The sequence below is a fragment of the Pleurodeles waltl genome, chromosome 2_2 (assembly GCF_031143425.1).
Source record: "Pleurodeles waltl isolate 20211129_DDA chromosome 2_2, aPleWal1.hap1.20221129, whole genome shotgun sequence".
NCBI lineage: Eukaryota > Metazoa > Chordata > Amphibia > Caudata > Salamandridae > Pleurodeles > Pleurodeles waltl.
The window spans coordinates 854,063,414-854,090,144 of NC_090439.1; the positions used below are offsets into that span (position 1 = coordinate 854,063,414).

General features: G+C 48.9%; 1 protein-coding gene across 1 annotated transcript in view; it reads right to left on the bottom strand.

The window, feature by feature from the left end:
* INTS8 (integrator complex subunit 8) overlaps window positions 1-26,731 on the bottom strand; it is a 629,314-nt gene that overhangs the window by 15,849 nt on the left and 586,734 nt on the right. The window contains exon 27 of the mRNA XM_069220496.1: window positions 3,055-3,098. Within this exon, the coding sequence (XP_069076597.1) occupies window positions 3,055-3,098 (44 nt within the window). The remainder of the gene's footprint in view (window positions 1-3,054; window positions 3,099-26,731) is intronic.

The following is a 26,731-nucleotide window of genomic DNA, read 5'->3' on the forward strand; positions in this document are numbered from 1 at the left end:
ACCTGCGCAGATGAGCTGCAACCACCGCCATCACTTTCGTGAACACCTGAGGGGTGCTGGTAAGGCCGAAGGGGAGCACGGTAAACTGAAAGTGCTTGTGACCTACCACAAATCGTAGGTAACGTCTGTGGGCAGGCAGGATGGGGATGTGGAAATAAGCGTCCTGCAAATCCAACGCCACCATCCAGTCTCCTGGGTCCAAGGCAGACAGAACCTGAGCCAGGGTGAGCATTTTGAATTTCTCCTTCTTGAGGAAGTAGTTTAGGTCCCGAAGGTCTAGGATAGGACGTAAGCCCTTGTCCTTTTTTGGTATCAGAAAGTAGCTGGAATACCAACCACGACCTACTTCTGGCACAGGGACCTTTTCTATAGCTCCCTTGGCCCAGAGAGCTGCGACTTCCTGGCGGAGAATCGCCAATTGATCCTATGGAAGGTGATTGAAGGAGGGTGGCATGGGTGGTGGAGCAGATTCGAAAGGGAGGGAGTAGCCCTTTCCAACGATCTGAAAAACCCACCTGTCCGTGGTGATGTTTTCCCAGTGGGGCAGGTGATGGCGAATCCTGCCACCAACTGGAAGGTAGTGTGGGGATGGACTAGGAAGGTTTAGAGGCTGCAGCGGGGGCAGAGATGGACTGGGCAGACCTCTGGTTCTCTGTCGCACGGCCATGTGGGGTTCTGCATCCCTGGCCACGCAGAGGCTGAACAGTGTGCGCGGCACAGTGGCTGGGTGGAGGATGCAACAGGGAGTCCCTTCCGTGGCCACGAAAGCGGTGAAAAGCAGACTGTGGTGGGCAAGGGGCAGAGGAAAGACTGAGGGACCGAATCTCTCCAAAGCCGAGTCTGCTTTGTCTCTGAAGAGACGGGAGCCATCAAAGGGCATGTCCATGAGTGACTGCTAGACATCCCCAGAAAATACAGAAGTACATAACGAGGTGTGGCGTCCGAAGGCCACCGTCTTAGCAGCCGATCTGCCCAGAGAGTCGGTCGTGTCCAGCCCACAACGGATTGTGAACTTTGCTGCATCTCTCCCATCGTTCACAGCTTGGGAGACGATAGCATGGGCCTCCTCTGGTATCTGCGGCAGGACTTGCGCAACCGTATCCCACAAAGAGTGGGTATAGCGGCCCAACAGGCATGCGGTGTTCACAGACCACAGCGCGAGACTGGAGGAAGAAAACAACTTCTTGCCAAACTGTTCCAGTCTTTTGGATTCCCTATCCAGGGGTGCGGAAGGGAATGCGTCTGAAGAAGAGGAAGCTTCTCAGGTGTGGCGTGTTGGGACAGGAACTTAGGATCGTTCGGAGCGGGCCGATGGCGGTGTGCGATAGTCCTATTCACAGGAGGCCCTGTGTTGGGTTTGGACAATGTACCCAAAAGGACATCAGTGAGGGCTTCATTAAATGGTAAAAGGGGTTTTGAAGTAGAAGCCCCAGGCTGAAGCACCTCCATCAGGAGATTAGACCTGATCTCAACAGTGGGAAGCTCGAGACCAAGGACCTCAGCTGCCCTAATGACCACCATACCATAAGTTGCTCCCTCTGCTGCAGCCACAGTAGAAGGAGGCAGCATGCCAGCGTCAGGAGAAGTATCCAGACCACTGGCTTTGCCCAATTCCTGAGCCCAGTCCATAGAAGGATCATCCTGGTATTCATAAGGGTCCAAGGACCCCTCCAATCCCTCCCCATATTCGTACCTACAAGAAAAAGGGTCCGAATCCGACCTGGGGCGAATAGGCCCAACCGAAGTTGAAGGAGGCCTAGGCCGACACCACTCCGACTCCGAGTCATCTGTGATAAAAAATGGGTCGACGTCGATAGTGGGCACTACTGTCGTCAGGCGCGTCAATGATCGACCCAGTGCCAGGGAAGGTCTCAAGGGTGCAACCGGCACCGGTGTGGATCCGCAGACGGGTCCGGAGGTGACCTCGGTGGCTGAAGCTGCTGGTGCGGAACCCGAAGGCCCCTCAGCCGAACCCCTTGGGCCCAGCTCCAGGAAACTCAGGGGAGCGCGGAGCCGACCCGGACGCAGGCTCCGAGGATGGAGGCCTTGTGTGTGGACGCTCTTCCCACGTCGCGTCGGCCGAGCACCGGGGCGAAGTCGAAGAGCGATGGGACTTATTTGACGACTTCTTCTTACCTTGAACCGAGGATTTGGAAGAAGACGAGGACTTGAGGTCGTGGTCACGCTCGAGACACCACAGACAAACCCGATGAGGATCCGTCACCGACATCGTACGATGACAGTCCTCGCATGGCATGAACCCGGTCTTCGGGGACATCCTCGATGCACCAAAGTTTCACAGAAAAACTCCACCAAACAGTTGAATTCGGCCCAAAAATAGCCAGGGTAGCTCTTCTCCAGATCAGCGCGTTGCGCAGAAAGAAAAGAACTGACGTCACTGCGCGAGGGAGGAGTCTATATACTACTCCTGACGTCATCACGGCAACCAAGACATCAACAGCGCCCGTGGAGTCGACCGACGCCACCTGCTGACGCGCAAGGGTATTGCTCGAAGAAAAATCTCTGGATCTAGTCTGACGCCAGGGGAAAATTCTAAGGTAAGGAATCTGCAACTAGAAGTCTCTCAGATTGTCCCTGTAACCTTTGTTTTTTTTCAGTAAAACCCCCCCCCCACACAGAGAGAGAGAGAGTGTGTGTGTGTGTTGTGTGTTGTGTTGTGTGTGTTGTGTGTGTTGTGTGTGTTGTGTGTGTGTCTTGGCTATCGCAAGACCTTAACATAAAAACTCTGAAATATAGTTTATAATAATATGAACTGCACGTTAACAAGACATTTCAGTTTTTTTTTTTTTTTCAAGGAAGCCTTCTTTATTGTATGATGACAGATCAATATTGTTGACTTTATTTTTAGCGCATAGCTAGCCACTGCCTTTTGAGGAGAAATATTCACAGCAAAACACTCAAAAAGAAATGCCCTGCGGTGTTAAAAGTCCTTTTTCATCTAAGGAACAAGAAGGGTGATGTAATGGGGCTGAGAAGATGTGGAATCTCTTACTTTTCAACTATCAGAACAGTTCATTCAGTTAAATTACTTACTGCTATTTGCCTTTTGTCCGTCTCTCCTCTTTTATGATGAAGATCTTTAAAATTGATTAAGGAAAGGGCACAGACAGGATACATATTACCGAAAACTGGATTTTCACTCTTGTGCGAGAACCGTTCAATAATGTATGACCCGAACTCCTGAAATGCTTATGGAAGTGCATTTTATTGTGGCATTTTACTGAAGCCCTGTTTAGACATTATGGCCCTCATTAGGACCCTGGCGGATGGCAGAATTATGGAGAAAAGTACTGCCAACAGGCTGGCGGTACTTTTCCCCACAAAATGACATTGGCGGTTTAGCTCAAGCCAAACCGCCAATGTACCACTCCGTCCACCACAGCGGTAACAGCCACCTGGCTGGAGACTTCAGTCTCCAGCTAGGCGGCATTCACTAGCCCGCCCACGGGATTATGACCCCGCCTACCGCCATGGTTTTCGTGGCCTCCTTACCACCCCTCCCCAGATTTCCCCCCAACCCCTCTCCCTCTCCAGACCCACCCCCAACATACACGCACCTTCACGCACCATCACACACACTCATACCCACATGCACCCACGCATGCATCGATCCATTCACACACACACATACAAACACACTGACATACATACAAGCACACCCGCATTCACACAACACACAATACACGCACTCACACATCCACCACACGCAACTCACAGCCGCATTCACGCACACACATACACCCACCCCCACACACACAACAACCCCTTTCGTAGCACCTAACTTACCTGATTTCAGGGGGTCCTCCGGCAGGAGACGGGACGGGCGCTGCTGCCTGCAGCAGCGTCCGCCAGCAGAACACCGCCAGGCCGAATCATGGGTCATGATACGGTCTGCGGAGGTCTGCTGGCATGGCGCTGCTGGCAGCAGCTCCACCTCACCGCAATCCGCCGCCATGACCGCAGCCATCCTTCCGACAGAAATCCGGCTGTGGTCATGATACGGCGGACGTCTGGTAGCCACGGCAACGGTCTTTTGGCAGCCGTCGCCGCAGCGGTAGGCGGTTTTTACCACCACTGTCATAATGAGGGCCTATGTCTAATTCAGGTGGCATGCGGGCAACTGCTGCCCTTAGCACAGGAAATAAATACAGTACTAGTGGATCCTTCTTCCTTTTTTCAAATCTAACATTTTCACTACCATGTAACAAATGAGGAGCCGTGAACACTTCAAGGAGAGAGCTGCTGTGACACAAGCACCAGATACTTCAGGATTACACATTGTATTGAAGGTATCATTCAGACATATGTATTCACGTATACATCAGCAATGTAAGGCACAAAGAGAGTAAGAGAAAGGACCAACATCCCAGCCAAAGAACCTGGCCAATTGCAACAGCCATATCGGAATATAAGTATTCCGGGCAGTCAAATATTGTTTGCTTGAGTGGGGACTAAATACGTCTAAACCATGAAGTAAGTGGGAGGAGAATGGCAAAATATGAAAACCCATATCTCCATTTTCAGTAGAACGCCAGGGCAATACATTACCTCACAGGTGGTGGGACCTCTTTCACACACCCAAGTAGGGATAATAAGGGGGCGGGTCTTTACTAAACAGTATTATTTTCCCAAGCTCAATAAATACAGTGCATCAGTACGCTTGAACTCCTAGGACACTACCAAGGCACATGAATGAACTGTGCCTATCGTGGGAACTTCTAGCATATGTAGTTACCTCATATAGGGCAATGCTTGGCAGTCTAGCCTGTGTATAGTAAATATGCTGCACACATTTAAGTTGCACAAGTCTGTACCTAATACTCAAAGAGCAAGAGTGGATCTGCGTGCAACAGTGACCCATGCTCTACTACACTGGTTCCCAACCTGTGGTCCGGGGACCCCTAGGGGTCCATGAAGCCTCCTCGGGGATCCGCAACGTCTTAGACAATTTTATAATATTAACAGTTTAGGTCCCCAGCTTTCACGAATGACTCATTGGGCGGTCCCTGGATTCTAATAATGATTCAGTGGGGGTCCCCGGGTTCCAGTACTGATGAAGTGGGGGTCCACAGAAGTCAAAAGGTTGGGAACCGCTGCTCTACTGGCAATGTCTGATCCAGATTTGTGGAGTGTGAACTCAAACGTGAGTTAACTGAGCTTGCACTGCATGGAAATAGACCTCAAAGTAGGAAGCTGAGAAACCTCCCGTCTCATACAGCAGAGCAAGTACTTTTTATTCAATCTCGGATGTTTACCGGCACAGACTAATTTAATTATGAGGGACTTGAGTGAAGAACAGAACTCTTGAGACAGGGAGATGGATAGGTTACAAATATAGCAATCGAGCAAGAACCAGAATTTTCATAACTGTTGAACAACCAGCCAGAGTGTGAGAGCTTAACCTCATGGCAAATGAATTTAACTGAACTCTCCTGTCCCACAATTGTCCATATTTACTTCTGTAACCTCACTGTGAACCCTGATGCCTCAACATTGCACTGAATCCACTGTCTAGGGAGGGGACATTTCAGAATACACTGTTTAGTACCCTTAGTCAACAAGAAAATGAACGATTTATCACTATTTATCCTATGGTCTGGGAGTCTGCCAAATTGCAAGATCTCACTAGTATGGGGGAGAATGGTAATTAGGTCTCTAATGCACAACAGGATGCAATCTGCTTATAAAGAAATTGTGCCTTACAGAAAATATGATGGCTATTGAGAACAATGTTTCAGTAAGCGGTTCAAAGGACAAAGGATATACCAGTGGGGAAAACCGGTATCTCTGCCGGGTATCATATTTAATATCAAGTTGGTCAGAAATAGGCCCATTTGTCGTAACTCTAGCAGTAGCACCAGAATATACTAACAATAATTAAGACATCGGGGGGGCTGGGAACCAAAAGCAGTCATAGCAGATATGTTCAAACCAGCCCTGCTTCTTTCCTTCTCTCTCTCCCTATGCGAATTATACTGTTGATTGGTTTATCCATGATTGGCATATTTGATTTACTGGTAGGTCCCTAGTAAAGTACACTAGAGGTGCCCAGAGCCTGTAAATCAAATGCTACTAGTGGGCCTGCAGCAGTGGTTGTGCTACCCACATTAGTAGCCCTGTAAACATGGCTCAGACCTGCCACTGCAGTGTCTGTGTGTGCAGTTTTAAATTGCCAATTCGACCTGGCAAGTGTACCCACTTGCCAGGCCCAAACCTTTCCTTTTGGTACATGTAAGGCACCCCAAAGGTAGGCCCTAGGTAGCCCCATGGGCAGGGTGCAGTGTATTTAAAAGGTAGGACATGTACTGGTGTGTTGTACATGTTCTAACAGTGAAATACTGCCAAATACAGGTTTCACTGTTGCAAGGCCTATCTCCCTCATAGGTTAACAAGAGGGCTGCCTATAACTAACTTTAAAGCACAGAGTCCCTTTGAGGGCAGATAGAAATATGGAGTTTGGGGTCTCTGAACTCACAATTTAAAAATAAATATTTTAGTGAACTTGGTTTTTGAATTGTGCGTTTGAAAATGCCACTTTTAGAAAGTAAACAAACACAAATGATGGACGGAATGTGGAACCAATCAAACATTCACCCCCAGTCACAGATCTAGGTTTAATCCATCAATTCTTTTGCTCACCATGCCACCCCAGTTTGCAATCAGCCATATCCAAATCAGTCTTGACCCTGTTCCCCATGGGAACAGTCCAGCCCGAACTGACAGACCAGGTCCTCCCTGGACCGGAAACAAGCATCCTGGGACCAGTTTGAGGGTATCACCCTTCATCAGCCAGGCTAGCCTGGATCCAGTGGCAGTGAGCCCGGGACTCAGATCTGGGCATACCCGGCGCACTTATGGCGACAAAAGCAAACAAACACAAATGATGGACGAAATGCATTCCGTCCACCATTTGTGTTTGTTTACTTTTAGAAAGTAGACATTTTCTTGCTTAAACCATTCTGTGACTCTGCCTGTTTGTGGATGCCCCGTCTGGGTCAGTTTGATAGTCGGGCTGTTTACACCTCTCCTCTAGACAGTGACACAAAGGGAGCTGGGGTGTAGCCTGCATATCCTGATGAGCCATCCTAGCTAGAGTGGAGGGAGGAGTGGTCACTTGCACCTGAAAGGACTATGCCTGCCCTCACACAATGCAGTTTCCAACCCCCTGGTGTGTGTCTGGGACCTAGCCTGGACAAGGAAGGATCTTGCAAACACTTGAGACTTTGCTTTGAAGTTTGCCAACTTCAAAGGCAGAAAGGGGTATAAGTAGCGGACTCAAAACTCCAGTCTTTTAGAATCTTTCTGGAATCAAGAGGAACCTCTGCCCAGGGGAAGAGCTGAAGGAGGTGTACTGTCCCTTTGCTGTGCTTTGTTGGACTGGCCTGCAGTTGCTGCTTCTGCCAAACAAGAGTGCAAAGGGTGAACTTTGCTGTGTGTCCTGCTTGAGAAAGTTCTCCAAGGGCTTGGAGTAGAGCTTGCCTCCTTTTGGAAGTCTCAGGGACACCAAAGGCTTCAGTTTCCTCGACCTGCAGCACTGGGAACTGTGTTTTGTGCTGTTCAAGAGGTGAAACTACTGCGACGCACCAATGCCACTGGCCTGCACCGTGATCTGCTGACGCCGCACGAAGGCTTACTGCCCCGCTTTGCACCGTGATCCTGGTCTTACCAACACAGTCATTGGACAAGTTCACCAAACTGCTGCTCGCACCGTGACGTGTGGGCCCCGCACTCCAGCATCGCCTGCTCACACCGCAGCCTGGGCATCCCAGACGATGACACTCCTGCTGACACCGGCACCGCTGCCTGCACCATAGCCTGTGGACACCTCTCATGAGGTACACAAAGCCATGTCCCATCCCGCACCGCAGCCCACCAACACCAGCACCAGACTCCAGTGTCGTCACCAGGCGTCCTTGCCTGCACTGTGGACACCGCTCGTGAGGGTCGCGAGCACTGTCCCGTCCCGCACCGCTGGCTTGGGCCTACCGCCGACAGCTCTTCAGCAATGCCGCCGCTGCATGTTGCACCGTCCCGCTTCACACCGCAGCCCTGGTCTCACCGATGCCGCTGGACACAGTCACCAAGCCGCTGCCTGCACCGTGACCTGTGGGCACTGCACGTAGCATCGTCCTGCTCTATACCACAGCCCGACGCAATCCACACCAGCGCTCCTAATTTCATCAGCCCAGAGTTCGATCTGCAATGTGTGTGACTTCAAGAGCCCGACAACTCCTGCACCGACTCCGGAACCAGGGGTGTGGAATTTATTAAAATATCTACTTGTCCAGGGGGCAGGTTGCTTCTCAAATCTACTTGTCCTGTAAAAAGATCTACTTGTCCCTCTGGTGCCATGTAGTGTGGCGACAAATTATGGCAGCAATCTCATTATGTAAGAGCTCTGATAATAGCCTCTCTGATTATGCCAGGGCTACTACCATAGTAGGGCTTGAATACTTGCAGGTTCAATCCCTACTGTAGCAATTTCCTTATTTTGCCACCTTTCTGCAGATCTGCATACTGGGGCTGGAGGAAGCAGTAAGCAATAGTTCCAGGGCTGGAATGCCTTTGAGTCTGCAAACCTACTAACCTGCATGTTTTAAAGATTTTCACCAGCTTCTCTCTAATATTTTCCCATAATAAGAAAGGTTGGAAATTTACTCCTGACAATGGCAGAATTAGAACTTCTTCCAGGGTTGGGAAGAAAGTGGCTGGAGGGAAAATTAACTTGCAAATGCTCACTAGATTTTCACATGAGCAAATCTACACATGCGTATTTACCCATGCTAAAATACAGTTCACAAATATTTTATAGGGGTACGATTTCCTGGTATACTTCTCTTGAAAGCCACTAATTCAAAGACATATACCATGGGTGCACTTTTGTGACTTTCTTTAAGAATTTGGGGCCACATGTAGGTAGGTTCAGATTTGCAAGTCGCAAATCCGAATGTAGGATGGTGTCCCTGACGCCATCTGCGATTCGCAAGGGGGTCGCAAATGCCCACCTCATGAATAATCATGAGGTGGGTTGCAATTTGCGACCCCCTTGCGAATGGCGGCCCTCACAGGGATGGTGGCCTGCTGGAGACAGCATACCACCATGTCTGTGAATGCTTTTCAATAAAGCAGTTTTTTGTTTTTTTTGTAATGCAGCCCGTTTTCCTTAAAGGAAAACGAGATGCATTACAAAAACAAAAAATGAAATGTTTTTGTTTAATTTGTTCAGAGCAGGCAGTGGTCCACAGGACCACTGCCTGCTCTGAAAAAATGTTTACAGTGACATTCACAATGGGGAAGGGGTCCCATGGGGACCCCTTCCCTTTTGCGAATGGGTTAGCACCCATTTGAAATGGGTGCAAACTGCGATTGGTTTGCGCCCGCGGTCACAAAACAATCCTGCATTGCACTGCGAGTCGCCATTAGGAAGGGAACACCCCTTCCTAATTGCGAGTCGCAAACCCGTTTTGCGAGTCGATAACCAGGTTACCGAATCGCAAAACTGGGTTTGTGCATCGCGATGTGCTTTTTGCACGTCGCAAACAGCGAAATTCGCTGTTTGCGACATGCAAAAAGCTACCTACATGTGGGTCTTGGTCCCTAATTAGGTCTGGTGTTAACAAAGACATTTTGTTTTTATTAAACTTCTATTTCTCTCTCTATCGGCTGGCTTTACTGTGAGTGATCGCATTCTGCTCTTCCACAAGGAGCATATTTATACACAAAGTAGTTTTGTTCAGTGTCAGGAACTATAGTGGCAATCAGTGACGTAACGAAACTGGAGGGTGCCCCTTTGCAAAGAACATGGAGTAGCCCCCTCTTCAGACTCACTCAGGGCAGGTGCTGTGCTGAGGGGGTCCCCTGGAGGGCAGCTGCGGGGCCTTTGTTATGCCACTGGTGGCAACGTGTGCATTTAGAGTTCAAAAACGTTTGGGGGGGGTTTTGCCAGTGTTTGTTACAATGTTGAGGGCCTGGTAGCTCCCACAAAAATAAAGTGTTACAAAAGCCATGTCAAAACAAGACACGCATTGATGAAACTAAAAGACTTATAAAAATATGTCGGATCAGTTGACTTTTTTCAGTGTGTTTATTTTCATGCTTCCCATAATTGTGTTGAAAATGGTTACACTGATTTTCCAATAGAAATATTTTTTGGAAATACTAGCATGCATCAACACATTTTACTAAATGACACTTCAAAGAAATAGCACCTAAAATTTCATGGTAGTGAAACTTTTTCCCTACTTGCATTTTTTCTGAACATTTTATTTTAAAAGCAAAGACTCTTCTCTCTCGCTTACAAGCTTCTGCAAACATTTGCATCTAATCAGAGAGCATTCTGGGAGCATTATACTTAGCCTCATAGCCTAAACTTTTCAAACGTGTGTACACGTTTTTTTTTTGTACTGGAACCAACGTCAGTAGTGAAGTGTGACCTTAAAACATTTATTTACAGCACTCACCCTAATAATGAAGGCTTTCAAATAATGAACCATAAATACAAGTTCGAACAGCATTATCTTTTGGAAACACATTACCTCAACTGCAGAGAGTTCCATTTCTCTGTAAACTGGCAGCCAAAGGGTTTGTGCTGCAGAGGGTTGGACCTACTTGTCCCAAGGACAAAGTAAACATGAAAACTTGTTGCCCTTGACCCCAAACAAGATGTCCCGGGGCGTCGGGCGATAGGAATTCCCCACCACAACTCCGACTCTTCGGAGCTCACCCCGAGGATCACGACGCCCTGGAAATCCAAAGGTACTGCTAGCGGGTGTTCCCGACACCGTAGCTGACCACCGATGCCTTGGCTGGCCTGAACTGTTGGTTTTGTTGATCACTACACCGTGATTGCCCCAGGTGGAGCTATCGACTTCAAGGAACTGTATTTTTGAGTAAATCTTGCAGAATTCATATTTTTATTACTGTATGTTGGATTTTTATCGTATTTGGTCAGGCTTTATATGGATAAATATTAGCTATTTTTCTAAAACTGGTGCCCTTTTGTAGTGTTTTCATTTATTACTGTGAGTTATGTGCAAATGCTTTACACATTGCTTCTGAGATAAGCCTTACTGCTCGTGCCAAGCTACCAAGGGGGTGAGCAGGGGTTATCTGAGCAGGTATCTCCCTTATCCTGACTAAAGAGAGGGTCACCACTTGGACAGGGTGCAAATCAACTGCCAACTAGAGGCCCCATTTCTAACAACATCCAAATACTGGGATGAGAGGGCAGCTGGGGACGGGGCATAGCCAAAGGCCCTGCATGGTGCAGACTGGAAACATGAATGATTGTTTCCTGCTGCCCAGGGTGCATGCAGCAGAAGCATGGTGGGAAGGTGAATGGCCATCTTCCAACCACTAAAGTTCCTTTAAGAAAAGAACAAAATTCACAGGAAAAAACACAGTTAAAAAAAGCTACCATTTAGGCAGTGCAAACACTAAAACATGCACATGGGTGACCCATTTTATGAAGGTAGAATATCGTAAGATTGCAAAAAAGTAGAGGGGGTCAAATGTTTTCAGCTACCTACTCTACTTATGCCAGTAAGGTGACCGTATGGATAGCCCAGAAGAGGTGGGGGTACCACTGAAACTCAATTATGTGGAGGAAGACATAGAAGGTAGCTACATAATAGTGTTTGGCACACTGGATGGTAGGGAGACATGCACCGTCAACTCCTATGCATTAAAAACTGACGACACAGGATTCTACTACAAAGTACAGGACATACTGACAGAGTGTAGGATGCTGACTCTATATGGTGCACCACAAAAGATATGTCAAGCACAGAGTCTAGGTAATCCCCACTAGGTTGACAGAGGCAAAAGTAGATAATATTAACTCTCTCTTTTGTGGTCGTGTGGGTGAGAGGTCAGGCTTATGAGAAGGTAGTGCTAGGTATTTGTTGCACTCACAGAGGCAATAAATGACACACATTCAAGGAATAAATCCGAGACCAATTTAGAAAAATTACACCTCTTTTTGTATATATTGTGAAACCAAGAACTTAGCCAGAAAGTACGTACTGTTTTCGTGTTTATAAGTTACAGGTAAGTAAAGAGTTAAAGGTAAGTACAGTCGGTTTCAGGGGTTCACCTACGTGGTTTAGAGGTGTAGGGGCCCAAAGTCCAAAGCATGACCAGCAATTCGTGGGGAGCTCCCTAAATTCCACTGTGAACAGGGTGCTGGTGAGGTTGTAGCTGGGAAGCTACAGAGAAGAGGGGGTACCTGGAAACAGGCTGCAAAGAGAGACTTGGGGACAAGTCTGAGAGCTTCCATACGTAATGGTTATTTCCAAATAGCATCAGTTGATTAATAAGGTTACATGAGGAACCACACTGGATGAGATGCTAAATGTCAGGCATTCTATGTTTATAAAGCAAACAGGTAGTTGAGAGACTGTTTCATAGGTAGAGGAGGAGGTTAGGTGGAATGCCTATGTAGTTATGGCAGGGCAAATACAAATACAATCATTTAACATTTCAGAGCTCAGTGAGTTTTGCATGTAGATGAATTAACAGAAAAATTAGGTTTGGCTCTCTCAGAAACTTGCACTGCTCTCAACCCGCAACAATGTGGCACCCCACACACCAAGCAGGTCCAACCTTAAGCTTTCCACCAATGTCACCATCAAACTCACCTGGTCGGATTTTTATTTAATTCCATTTGCTGGGACACTGGAAAAGTATCCTAAGAGTCTAATCGTAAGCGTAACAATACAGTTCGTGCTTGGAACAAAACTGACCAGGTAGACTACACAAGACTTTTATCCCAATGTCAAACAAAGTTCTCTCATGATGAATCTTGATCTTGAATTCGTAACATCTTAGCTAAACAGTGCCGCAGATATTTTCCTTCCCATCACGTCTAGAAATTTCAAGCAAAAAGACCCTTTGGCCCCAAGATTCTTTGCAGAACTTCTTGATTTAATAAAGGGCTGTAAACAACTGAAGCGTATATGGCGGATGCAATAACTGACAGATAATAAAGTTGCTTACGAAAGGGCACTCAAAAATTTCCACAAAGCCATTAAAAATGCACAATCTGCTCACTACAAGGATAGAATTGAAAGTATGAAAAATACACTGCATGAAATATTCAAAATTTTGAAATCTTGTCTACATCCTAAAGTGTGTAACCAGGAGATCCCTACCTCTAAGCTCTTCTCATTTTTTTTTTTTTTTAAAGAGGAGATGAGATATTGAACATCAAAGAAGGCTTTATTTGTTCAACAATTAGTTGTGTATCCAAGCCACAAGTAGTATGTGTTCTTTCCATCTGGGAGCCCTTATGTTCCCTAAAGAAGTTAGCTCCTATCTCAATGGAACACACTAGACGGACAAGTTACTTTCCTTTGGTAACTCCTTATCTGGTAAAGACAATATCTAGTTGCAGATTCCTTCCCTTAGACATTCCACTGGCCTCAGTCTGGATCAGGATATTTTCATCAAGCAGTAATCCTAGTCCCCGTTAGGTGGCGATGATCAGCTCTGCGTCCGTTGTCGTCTGCACCAGATATAATGTCACGGGTCATGCATAGGCGCCATACCAACGTGCTGACGTCAGTTTCTATTCACAACTTTACATGCCAGAAGTGCAGAGCCATGAAGAACACAGACTACTGGTGCGTCAAAACTAGGGCCGTAAAAGGGAGTCCCTGTCCCTAGAACTCAGTTTGTAGAGTGGGAAGGATGGGTAGGTTGGTAAGGCATCTGCAATTAGATATTGGCTCTACTAGATAAGGCGATACCGAAAGTAAGTAACTTGTCCATCTGATAGAGATATCTAGTTGCAGATTCCTTACCTTAGAATTGATACCCAAGCAATATGATCCCTGGAGGTGAATCTGCGAGCTAAGATCATACTAGAAAGTCCTGCAGGACCGAACAGGCAAAGTGCTCACCCCTACGGACCTGACTGTCCAGGTAGTAGTCCTAGGTAAACATGTGCAGAGATACCCAGGTTGCTGCCGGACAGGTGTCAAGGACTGGAACTCTGCAAGCTAACGCAGTGGTTAAAGCTTTGGCCCTGGTAGAATGAGCATCCAAGCCTCAGCGGGTTGGTTCTTAGCCACTGCATAGCACATTTTAATGCAGAGTATGACCTATCTGGTGATGGTTCTCTTCTGCACTGCCCAACCTTTCTTCACACCCACATGGCCAACAAAGAGTTGATCATCCACCCGGAACTCTTTGGTACAATCAAGGTAGAATGCAAATACTCTTTTTGGGTTCAGGCAGTGGAGTTTCTCTTCTTCCTTAGAAAGATGCGGGGTGCGTAAAAAGTAAGCAAGGTGATGGATTGGTCTACATAAACGTGTGCACCCACTGTTGGTAGAAAAGAGGCCCTAGTGAGAAGCACCACTTTGTCAGGATAGATGGAAAGGTAGGGAGGTTTAGAAGGCAACGCCTGCAGCTCACACACCCTGTAGGCAGATGTAGTAGCTACAAGGAAGGCTGGTTTCAAAGTCAGAAGCATGAGGACAATTGTGGAGAAGCTCAAAAGAAGGGCACATCAGAAATGTAAAAACCAAATTCAAGTCCGACTGGGGCATAGTGAAAGGGGACGCAAGAAACATATGAGTATGTCCTTTAAGGAACCTATAAACAAAAGGAGATTTAAGCAAAGAGGGTTGATCAGGCAATCGTAAGAAAGCAGAGATTGCAGACAAATAAACTTTGAGAGGGCCCATAGCAGAGCCCGGTCGGGCAGGGAAGGGATAAACAACATGACCTCTGAGAGGGAGACAGAAAGGAGGTCAGACTTGTCTGTGCACCATGCCACAAATTTCTTCCAACAACAGGTGTAAGCCGTTTTGGTGGAGGGATGCCTGGCTGCCAAGATTACATTACAAACTTCGGGCGGAAGGTCGAAATCTGTCAACTGTTGCGGCTCAATCTCCATGCAAGAAGGCAGAGACTGGACAGGTACGGGTGAAGAACCCTCCCGTGAAGCCGTGACAGAAGATCCTTTTGACGGGGCAGTCTGATCAGAGGATTGACGGCCATACTCAATAGCTCAGGATACCAGATCCTTCGTGCCTAGTCTGGAGCCTCAAGGATTACTTGGACCCAGTCGTTCCTGATCTTCTTGAGAACTCTGGGCAGAAGTCGTATGTGCGGAAAGGCCTACAGGAGGCCTGGGTTCCACTCGAGACAAAAAGGAAAAGTGTCGCTGAGCAATTGCGACCTTGGAAGTGCCAATGCACAATACTGCTGACATTGCACTTTCTCTGCAGAGGTGAACAGGTCTAACCAAGGCTCTCCCCACTGCTTAACGAGGCCTTGCAATACTTCCCGATGGAGACGCTGTAAGTGATCAACCAAGCATTGACAGCTGAGTTTTGCGGCTCTGACGTTCAGAGAGCCCGCCAGATGCTGAACCACAAGATGCCCTGTTTTTCCAGCCAGGGGCAGAGGCCCAGAGCCTCCAGTCAAAGGGTCCATGAACCCACCCTGCCCTGTTTGTTGCAGTAGCACATGGCGGTGGTGAGAGAGGAAAGAAATGCTTTCAATGCAAGCCTGATCGACCCGGATCACCAAGTTGATTTGGAGTCCAGACTCCAGCAGTGACCAGATTGCCTCTGATCTCCGCCTCTCCCAGATGGCAGCCCATTCCTAGAAGTGACTCATCTGCCACTAATGTCACATTGATAGGGGAAGGGAGAGGGATCTTTCCTCTGGGCCATTTGTGGTTTGTTAACCACCACTGCATATATTGTGCAGTTCCCTCTGAGATCTGGACCCTGTCTGAGAGATTCCCCTGATGCTGCGCCCACTGGAACTTTAGGTCCCACTGCTGAACCCACTTATTCCATCTGGCATGTATCACCAGCAGGAAGCAGGAGGCCATCAGGCCCAGCAGCCTCAGAGTCATTCTCACCAAAATCCAGGATAGAGGCTGAAACATCTGTATCATAGCCTGAATATCATGACTCGCCACTTGGGAGGATAAGCCTGAAACTGCACTGTGTCCAGAACAGCTCCGATGAAAGGGAGCATTTGAGAGGGAAAAAGGTGTGACTTTGGCAAGTTTATAGCGAACCCCAGTGAATGCAGGACTTCTCCCGTAGTCTAGAGGTGGGAGACAACAGCTGTGTGTGAGCTTGCCTTCAACAGCCAGTCGTTGAGATAGGGGAAGACTGAAAACCCTGATCTGCGCAGATGAAATATGACCACCATCATCACCTTGGTTAACACCCGAGGGCCAATGGTAAGGACAAAGTGGAGCATGGAAATCTGAAAGTGCTTGTAGCCTACCATGAACTGCAAGTAACCTCTATGGGCAAGCAGGATGGGAATATGGAAGGAAATCAGTTTATGGTGTACACTATGGCGAGACATCTTGTTTGGGGTCAAGGGCTACAAGTTTTTATGTTTACTTTGTCCTTGGGACAAGTAGGCCCAACCCCCTGCAGCACAAACCCTTTGGCTGCCTGATTACAGAGAGTGGAACTCTCTGCAGTTGAGTTAATGTGTTTCCAAAAGATAATGCTGTTCGAACTTGTATTTATGGTTCATTATTTGAAAGTCTTCATTATTAGGGTGAGTGCTGTAAATAAATGTTTTAAGGTCACACTTCACTACTGACGTTGGTTCCAGAACAAAAAAAAAAAAACGTGTATACACATGTTTGAAAAGTTTAGGCTATGAGGCTAAGTTTAATGCTCCCAGAATGCTCTCTGATTATATGCAAATGAAGTGTCATTTAGTAAAATGTGTTGATGCATGCTAGTATTTCCCAAAAATATTTCTAATGGAAAATCAGTGTAACCATTTTCAACACGATTATGGGAAGCATGAAAATAAACAAACACTGACAAAGCCAACTGATCTGACATATTTTTATAAGTCTTTTAGTTTCATCAATGCGTGTCTTGTTTTGACATGGCTTTTGTAACACTTTATTGTTGTGGGAGCTACCAGGCCCTCAACATTGTAACAAACACTGGCAAACCCCCCCAAAAAAGTTTTTGAACTCTCTAAAAGCACACCAGCGGCATAACAAAGGCCCGCAGCCGCCCTCCAGGGGGCCCCTTCAGCACAGCACCTGCCCTGAGTGAGTCTGGAGAGGGGGCTCCTCCATGTTCTTTACAAAGGGGCACCCTCCAGTTTAGTTACGTCACTGATTGCCACTGTAGTTCCTGACACTGAACAAAACTACTTTGTGTGGCAATATGCTCCTTGTGGAAGAGCAGAATGCGATCACTCACAGTAAAGCCGGCCGAAAGAGAGAGAAATAGAAGTTTAATAAAAACAAAATGTCTTTAACACCAGACCTAATTAGGGACCAAGACTCACATGTAGGTAGCTTTTTGCATGTCGCAAACAGCGACTTTCGCTGTTTGCGACATGCAAAAAGCACACTGCGATGCACAAACCCAGTTTTGCGATTCGGTAACCTGGTTACCGAATCGCAAAACGGGTTTGCGACTCGCAATTAGTAAGGGTAGTTCCCTTCCTAATTGCAACTCGCAGTGCAATGTAGGATTGTTTTGTGACCGCGAACGCGGGTGCAAACCAATCGCAGTTTGCACCCATTTCAAACGGGTGCTAACACTTTCGCAAAAGGGAAGGGATCCACATGGGACCCCTTCCCCATTGTGAATGTCACTGTAAAAAAAAATTCAGAGCAGGCAGTGGTCCTGTGGACCACTGCCTGCTCTGAAAAAATGAAACGAAAACGTTTCATGTTTCATTTTTGTTATGCATCTCGTTTTCCTTTAAGGAAAACGGGCTGCATTACAAAAAAAAAACTGCTTTATTGAAAAGCAGTCACAGACATGGTGGTCTGCTGTCTCCAGCAGGCCACCATCCCTGTGAGGGCCGCCATTCGCGAGGGGGTCGCAAATTGTGACCCACCTCATGATTATTCATGAGGTGGGCATTTGCGAAGCCCTTGCGAATCACAGATGGTGTCAGGGACACCATCCTACATTCGGATTTGCGACTCGCAATTTGCAGGTCGCAAATCTGAACCTACCTAAATGTGGCCCCAAATTCTTAAAGAAAGTCAGAAAAGTGCACCCATGGTATATGTTGTACCCTATAAAATATTTGTGAACTGTATTTTAGCATGGGTAAATACGATGTGTAGATTTGCTCATGTAAAAATCTATTGAGCATTTGCAAGTTCATTTTCCCTCCAGCCACTTTCTTCCCAACCCTGGAAGAAGTTCTAATTCTGCCATTGTCAGGAGTAAATGTCCAACCTTTCTTATTATGGGAAAATATTAGAGAGAAGCTGGTAAAAATCTTTAAAACATGCAGGTTAGTAGGTTTGCAGACTCAAAGGCATTCCAGCCCTAGAACTATTGCTTACTGCTTCCTCCAGCCCCAGTATGCAGATCTGCAGAAAGGTGGCAAAATAAGGAAATTGTTACAGTAGGGATTGAAACTGCAAGTATTTAAGCCCTACTATGGTAGTAGCCCTGGCATAATCAGAGAGGCTATTATCAGAGCACTTACATAATGAGATTGCTGCCATAATTTGTCGCCACACTACATGGCACCAAAGGGACAAGTAGATCTTTTTACAGGACAAGTAGATTTGAGAAGCAACCTGTCCACTGGACAAGTAGATATTTTAATAAATTCCACACCCCTGTACGGTATAATACCACAGTAGTCAGTCAGTCAGTGATGTTCACACAAGCAAGAACCACACCAAGTGTTACCAAACTAAAGTATTCTTTATTATAACACTAGTACTTTCCTAACATTGGTACAGCTCCAGACGGAGATATCTATAGAGAAAATATACTAATAGGCTAACACAGGATTGTTGTGGTTGGACTTTTCAGGATTCCGGACCTTTCCCAGAGGACCCAGAGGAAACCAGTTGGCAGAAGGAAGGTTCAATAGTGCCCCTAGCTGTGGATACTCAGGAAAGTGAAGTACCTACACCAGGGAGCCCATGAGCATAGGGGTGAAGTGACGGCAAAAGTCTTCGTTGGAGTCAAAGGGAGCATAGTCTGTTCAGCTGCTGTCGCGAATAGGTTGGTGGAGCCCAAGGGCAGATTCTGGACAAGAAGAAGTTGACTCGGAGATGTCCAGGCAGTGCAGGTAGGCAATTCCCACCCTTCTTGGGGAGAAGTTTCTGCAGGCCGGTGAAGGAAAGAGTACAGCTGCCGAGTCCAGGTGATGCAGGAAGATCCTTGGAGTCGCCCAAAAGCTGTCCGATGTCGGTCGCTGGATTGCAGGGGGGGTCAGGGGTCAGCAGAACAACCAACAAGCATTTGCAAAAGCAGGAAGAAGGTGCACGGAAGTTTGCAGGATTTTGGGGACCAGCAAGGTCCAAACGACTCGACCCTTGGAGGGGAGTCAGGACTGGCCCTCAGCAAGCAGGAGAGCCAGCAGTAATAGTTGGAGCCCCCATGAGGACCCACTGGTAGCAGGCAAAGAGAGTCGCAGGGAGGCCTCAGCAGCACAACACAGGAGTCCCATGCCACAGGAATTGCAGAGTGGATGCTGTTCTTGTAATCCCAGAGCGCTGAAGGCTGGGGGGTTCTTGGACCTGGCAGATCTTCTGGAGTAAGAGTCAACAAGTCTTGGTTACAGCAACATACGCAGTGCACAGGGGTTCCGTCCCAGTGGCTACAGCAAGGACCTACTGTCACCCACACTGGAAAGAAGACCCATTGGACCTGGAGAAGGCCACGGGACCACCACCTGTGTAGCAGAGCCTTTCGACGTCCATGGGATGGCAGGAGCCACCAGCCAGTCATTGAGGTGTCTGTGGATGCAGGGGAGTGACACCACTCCAGGGGAGATTCCTTCTTGCATCCTGGTTCAAACAGAGTTCTTGTGACCCTGGAGGATGTACAGCCACGGATGTTGCGGAATTCTTGCAGGATCTGGAGAAACAATGTTGCAATAAGAGCCTTCCTACCAGAAGCAGACTTGTTTTGATTCTAAAGCAGACCAGCAGCGGTTCCAGAGGCCAGGAGCAGAAGATGTCTTGCAGAGAGTTCCTTGTAGAGCCTTGCTCAACGAATCTGAGGACCCCATCCTCGGGGAGCCCTTTAGTAACCCTAAAAGGCAGTTGGTCACTCTATGAAGTGACCCATCTATCAGAGGGGGTCAGGGACATCATCTGCCTGGCCTACCCAGTTAGATCCTCCCAGGGGGTCACGTCTACCTTGTTTCCAAGGTGGTAGAATCAACTGGCCACCTGACAGAGCTCTGTGCACTTCCCTAAGGGAGGAGATGGATAGGGGGTGGTCACTCTCCTGTCCTTTGTGCTGTTTCACGCCAGAGCCGGAACCAGGGGCTCCTGAACTGGTGTAAACCGGAATTATGCAAGCAGGGCACCAAATGTGCCCTTCACAACAGTCTGGTGATGCTCAGAGGCCACCCCACCCCAGCCCTTACACACCTAATACACAGGGGGAGGTGGTCACACTTATTCCTTGTACGAAATCCTTTATTCTCCCTTCTTCTGCCTGAGCCAGGCTCACCAGCAGGAGGGCAGAACAGTGTCTGGGGTCGGCAGCAGCGTGAGTTGGCAGCCATACCCTGTAAGGCTGCATCGGCAGAATTGGGGGAAACTCTAAGGACCCCCCAGAGTACTCTGGAACATGCACCCTACCCTTGGGCTGAAGGGTCTACCAGAGTGGTGACTTACACTGATCCCAGTGAGCTACAGTCTAAACATACTGACATCAGGCAAAAAGTGGTTGTAATTATGCTAGAAAGATGGTACTTTCCTGCAAAAATCTTCTTCCCAACTGTGTCCAACATCTTAGATTTCCTATCCGGGGATGAGGAAAGGAAAGCACCCTGAGAAGTGGAGGCATGGATAACCAAGCTCTCAGGGGTGGGGTATTGCATTAAAAAACCTGGGCCACCCGGTGCAGGGAGATGAGGCGGGTAATTTGCTCGGTTTGGATCAGGTACCCAGCAGGACATCAGTAAGGGCTCCATTAAAGGGCAGTAGGGGTTCAGAGGATGAAGACCTGAGCTGAAGCACTTCTGTCAGAAGGTTAGTCCTGACTGCCACCGAAGGCAGCTCGAGGGCCAGGACCTCAGCTGCTATTTGCACCCCCATTGGAGTAGGAGTCTCCCTCCTCCGTAGCCATTTTAGGAGAAGAAAGCATGCCAGTGTCTGGGGCAGTATCCAGACCACTGCCTTCACCCAGGTCCATTCGCCTGCCCATAGACTCTTGGAGCTGTTATTCCAAATGGTCTGGTGACCCTCCCATTGTAAGGAAATGCCTCCTTGGCATGGCTACCCCTTGACTTTTTGCCTTTGCTGATGCTAAGTTTTGATTGAAAGTGTGCTGGGACCCTGCTAACCAGGCCCCAGCACCAGTGTTCTTTCCCTAAACTGTACCTTTGTTTCCACAATTGGCACAACCCTGGCACTCAGATAAGTCCCTTGTAACTGGTACCCCTGGTACTAAGAGCCCTGATGCCAGGGAAGGTCTCTAAGGGTTGCAGCATGTCTTATGCCACCCTTGGGACTCATCACTCAGCACATGCACACTGCCTCTCAGTCTTTTTCTCCCCAACAGCACACACAAGCTAAGTTGACATGGCACTCCCCTCAGCGTGCCATCACAACCTCCCACTGCCTATGGCATAGGTAAGTCACCCCTCTAGCAGGCCTTTCAGCCCTAAGGCAGGGTGCACTATACCACAGGTGAGGGCATATGTGCATGAGCACAATGCCCCTATAGTGTCTAAGCAAAACCTTAGACATTGTAAGTGCAGGGTAGCCATAAGAGTATATGGCCTGGGAGTTTGTCAAACACAAACTCCACAGTTCCATAATGGCTACACTGAAATCTGGGAAGTTTGGTATCAAACCTCTCAGCACAATAAATGCACACTGATGCCAGTGTGCAATTTATTGTAACATGCACCCAGAGGGCATCTTAGTGATGCCCCCTGAATATCAATCAGACTTCTAGTGTGGGGCTGACCAGTTTCTGCCAGCCTGCCACAACCAGACTCGTTGCTTGCCACATGGGGAGAGTGCCTTTGTCACTCTGTGGCCAGGAACAAAGCCTGTACTGGGTGGAGGTGCTTCTCACCTCCCCCTGCAGGAACTGTAACACCTGGCGGTGAGCCTCAAAGGCTCACCCCTTTTGTTACAGCGCCACAGGGCATCCCAGCTAGTGGAGATGTCCGCCCCTCCGGCCACTGCCCCCACTTTTGGCGGCAAGGCTGGAGGAGATAATTAGGAAAACAAGGAGGAGTCACCCACCAGTCAGGACAGCCCCTAAGGTGCCCTGAGCTGAGGTGACCCCTGCCTTTAGCAATCCTCCATCTTAGTTTTGGAGGATTCCCCCAATAAGATTAGGGATGTGCCCTCCTCCCCACAGGGAGTAGGCACAAAGCGACTGTAGCCACCCACCAGGACAGTAGCCATTGTTTCTGTCCTCAGAGAGCACAAAGGCTCTCACCCCGGGGGGGGGCAGAAACTCGTCTCAGTGGCAGGCTGGCACTGACCAGTCAGACCTGCACTGAAGGATTGGGCAAATTACATGGGGCATCTTCTGAGATGCCCCCCTGTGTGCATGTTGTAATAAATCCAACACTGGCATCAGTGTGGGTTCATTATTCTGAGAAGTTTGATGCCAAACTTCCCAGTATCCAGTGTAGCCATTATGGAGCTGTGGAGTTCGTTTTGACAAACTCCCAGACCATATACTTAATATGGCCACACTGTACTTACAATGTCTAAGAATAGACCTAGACACTGTAGGGGCATATTGCTCATGCAGCTATGCCCTCACCTGTGGTATAGTACACCCTGCCTTAGGGATGTAAGGCCTGCTAGAGGGGTGACTTACCTATGCCACAGGCAGTATTTTGTGGGCATGGCATCCTGAGGGTGATGCCATGTCGACTTTGCCTTTTTCTCCCCACCAACACACACAATCTGCAATGGCAGTGTGCATGTGTTAGGTGAGGGGTCCCTTAGGGTGGCACAACACATGCTGCAGCTCTTAGGGGCCTTCCCTGGTCACAGGGCCCTTGGTACCACTGGTACCTTTTACAAGGGACTTATCTGTGTGCCAGGGGTGTGCCAATTGTGGAAACAATTGTACATTTTTAGTGAAAGAACACTGGTGCTGGGGCCTGGTTAGCAGGGTCCCAGCACATTTCTCAGTCAAGTCAGCATCAATGTCAGGCACAAAGTGGGGGGTAACTGCAACAGGGAGCCAATTTCCTACAGATACCCAAGGCATTGGTACATTAAGGGTCTCCCATGGGCTGCAGCATGTATTATGCCATCCATGGAAGCCCATGCAAACTGTGTCTGCAGGCCTGTCATTGCAGCCTGCGTGAAATGGTGCATGCACCTTTCACTTTGAGAAATAAGGCATGCCTTGCATCGCGGTCACTGCACTTGGACAATGTAAGTCACCCCTATGGTAGGCCCTTCAGCCCAAGGGCAGGGTGCATGGTCCTGAGAGCGAGGGTATCCCTGCATAAGCAAAGGTGCCTCTACATACCCCAGACTCCATTTCCTGGGCTTCATAAGTGAGGGGAAGCCATTTCCTAAAGTATGTAGTGGACACTGGGCAAACATAAATAGTCCAACTATATAATGGCTTCACCGAACCGAGGCATGTTTGGTATCAGACATTTTGGAATCATGCATCTACACCAATTCCAATGTTAGTTGCATTATACAATGTACTCTGGGGGATCCTTCGAGGATCCCCAACATTTGTCTGTACAGACTTGCACGATCTTCATGCCAGTCCGTGCTGCTGCCGACCTCAGACACTGTTCTGCCCTCCTGGTGCTGAGCCTAACTCGAGCAGGGCAAGCTAGTACAAAGGGTTTCCTCTAGGAGGGAGGTGTGACCTCCTCTTCTTTAGAACTAAGTCCCTCATTATGACCCTGGCGGGCGGGGGAGAAGTGGCGGTAAAAACGCCAACAGGCCGGCGGACAAAAAAAATGGAATTAGGACCATGGCAGTTACCGCCATGATCATCCGCCACTTCTCCACTCCGACCGTCAGGGCGGTGACGACCGCTGGGCTGGAGACTTCGGTCTCCAGCCAGCGGCCATCACCAGTCCGCCGGCGGTATCAGGACCCTGGATACCGCCATGGAATTCAGGTGGTTTGGAACCGCCACGAAATCCATGGCGCTAGGCACTATCAGTGCCAGGGAATTCCTTCCCTAGCACGGATAGGGGTCTCCCCCACCCCGGGTCCTCCCCCCAATTCCCTGCCACCCCCCCAAAGGTGGCAGGACCCCCCTCCCACCCCCACCCCCCAACATGCACAGATAAACAACCCCTCCCCATTCCCACCCCAACATGCACAGACACACACCCCTACACGCACACATACACTACAACACATACCCGCACACATACAGACATGCACACAGACCGACCCGCACACATTTCCTATACACAAAACCCCTGCATGCATACACACACTCACACACCTCCTCTACATACTCACACGCAACCCACAGGCACGCACACAACACACAACACCCCCTCCCCTAACGGACAATCAACTTACCTTGTCTGTTGATCCTCCGGGAGGGGATGGGATCCATGGGGGCTGCTCGGCCACCAGCTCCCCGTCACCAGAACACCGCCACACTGAATCATGGAACGTGATTCGGTGGGCGGTGTTCTGATGACAGGGCAGTGGAGCAGCCTCCACTTCCCTGCCGACCGCCAGTATGGCTGCTGGCGGCTCTCCGTCCGAAAAAGGACGGAGGGCTGCCAGCAGTCATAATACGCCGCACGGAAAACCACCTGCACTGGCGGTCATCAGCACGGTGGTACCTCGGTGGTCTTTGAAAAAAAAACGCTGAAGTCGTAATGAGGGCCTAAGTGTCTCGGGGCTGGGGTGAGGTGGGCTCCCAGCGCCACCAGACTGCTTTGAAGGGCACATTTGGTGCCCTCCTTGCATAAACCAGTTTGCATCTGTATAGGAACCCCAGGTTTCCGCTCTGGCACGAAACTACACAAAGGACAGAAGAGTGACCACCCCCCTGTCCAGCTCTTCTCCTATGGAGGTGCACAGAGTTCTGCCATGTGGCCACTTGATTCTGCAATCTTGGAATTAAGATGTGCAGAGGCCCCTGGGAGCATCTGACTACTTAGGCCAAGTGAGTGACGTCCCTGACCTCCTCTGATAGGTGGGTCAATGCAGATAATGTCAAACCCCCTTGAAGGGCTACGTAAGGGCTCCTCTGAGGGTGGGCCCCCAGATTCGTCAAGCAAGACTCTACAAGGAACTCTCTGCAAAACATCTTCTGCTCCTGGTCTCTGGAACTGCTGCTGGTCTGCCTTAGGAATTAAAACAAGACTGTATACAGTTGGGAGGGCTACCATTGCAACATTGCTTCTCCAGCTCCTGCAAGATTTCTGCAACATCCGTGGCTGTGCATCCTCTAGGGTCACAAAGACTCTGTTTGCATCAAGAAGCAAGTATGAATATCCCCTGGAGTTAAGGAGTCACTTCCCTGCATCCGCTGGCACCATAAGACGACAACAGTCAGCTGGTAGATCCTGCTGTCCCATGGACATCAAAAGGTTCTGCAACACAAGTGGTGGTGGTTGTGCGCTCCTCTCCAGGTACAACCCGTCTTCTGACCGACTTGGGAGACAGTGGACCCTTGCTACAGCCACGGGAACAGAACCCCTGTGCACTGCGACTGTTGCTCTTACCGAAGCTTGATGACCCTTTCTCCAGGAGATCTTCAAGCTCCAAAAACCCCTAGCCCAGCCTCCAGCACTCTGGAACTCTAAGATCAGCTTCCACTGTGCAACTCCTGCGGCGTGGGACTCCTGCTTGTTGTGTTGCTGAAGCCCTCCTGCGACTCCCTGTGCCTGCAGCCAGTGGGTCACTTGTGGGGACTCCAATGATTCCTACTGGCTCTCCTGCATGCTAAGAGCCAGCCCTGACTCCCCTCCAAGGGTCGAGTTTCTTGGACCTTGCTGGTCCCCAAAAACCTGCAAACTTTTCCTCAACTTCCCTGGCGTTTGCCAATGCTTGTTGGTGGTCCTGCTGTCCTACTGACCCTCCTGCAGTCTGGTGACTGACCTGAGACAGCTTGTGGGTGTCTCCAAAGATCTGCCTGCATCCCCTGGACTTTGCAGCTGGACTTTTTCCTTCACCGGACTGCAGGATCTTCACCTCTACGAGGGTGGGAATTGCCTTCCTGCACTGCCTGGACATCTCCGAGTGGTATAGACTCTGACTCCTTCTTTTGCAGGTTCTTCTTGCCCAGAATCCACCTTTGGGTTCCACCAATGTGGTCCATGGGTCGCGACAGCTGCTTGACAAGCGAGGTACCCTCTGACTCCAATGAAGGTTTCCGGTATCACTTCACCCCTATGCACCTGGGCTCCCTGGTGTACGTACTACACTTCCCTGGGTATCCATGGGTGGGGGAACTATCCTCCTTGTGCCAACTTGGTTTCTTCGGGGTCCTCTGGGAAGGGTCCTGAATCCTCAAAATTCCAACTGGGATGGTCCTGTGTAGCCTATAGGACACCCAGCCCGATGATAACTCTGCACCCGGGTGCCGGAGGGATTTCTGATACTTACCTCTGGTAATTCCTGGGGATTCTAACACGCTTACCTTGGTTTGGCACCTCCATTCTTATACTACCACTAAGGGTTGCCTAGACTCAGTATAGGATGCCACACCACAGGTATACACCATAAATCGAGCCAGCCTCCTACAGCCTGACACCCTACTGGATGATTAGTTGCGCTTTA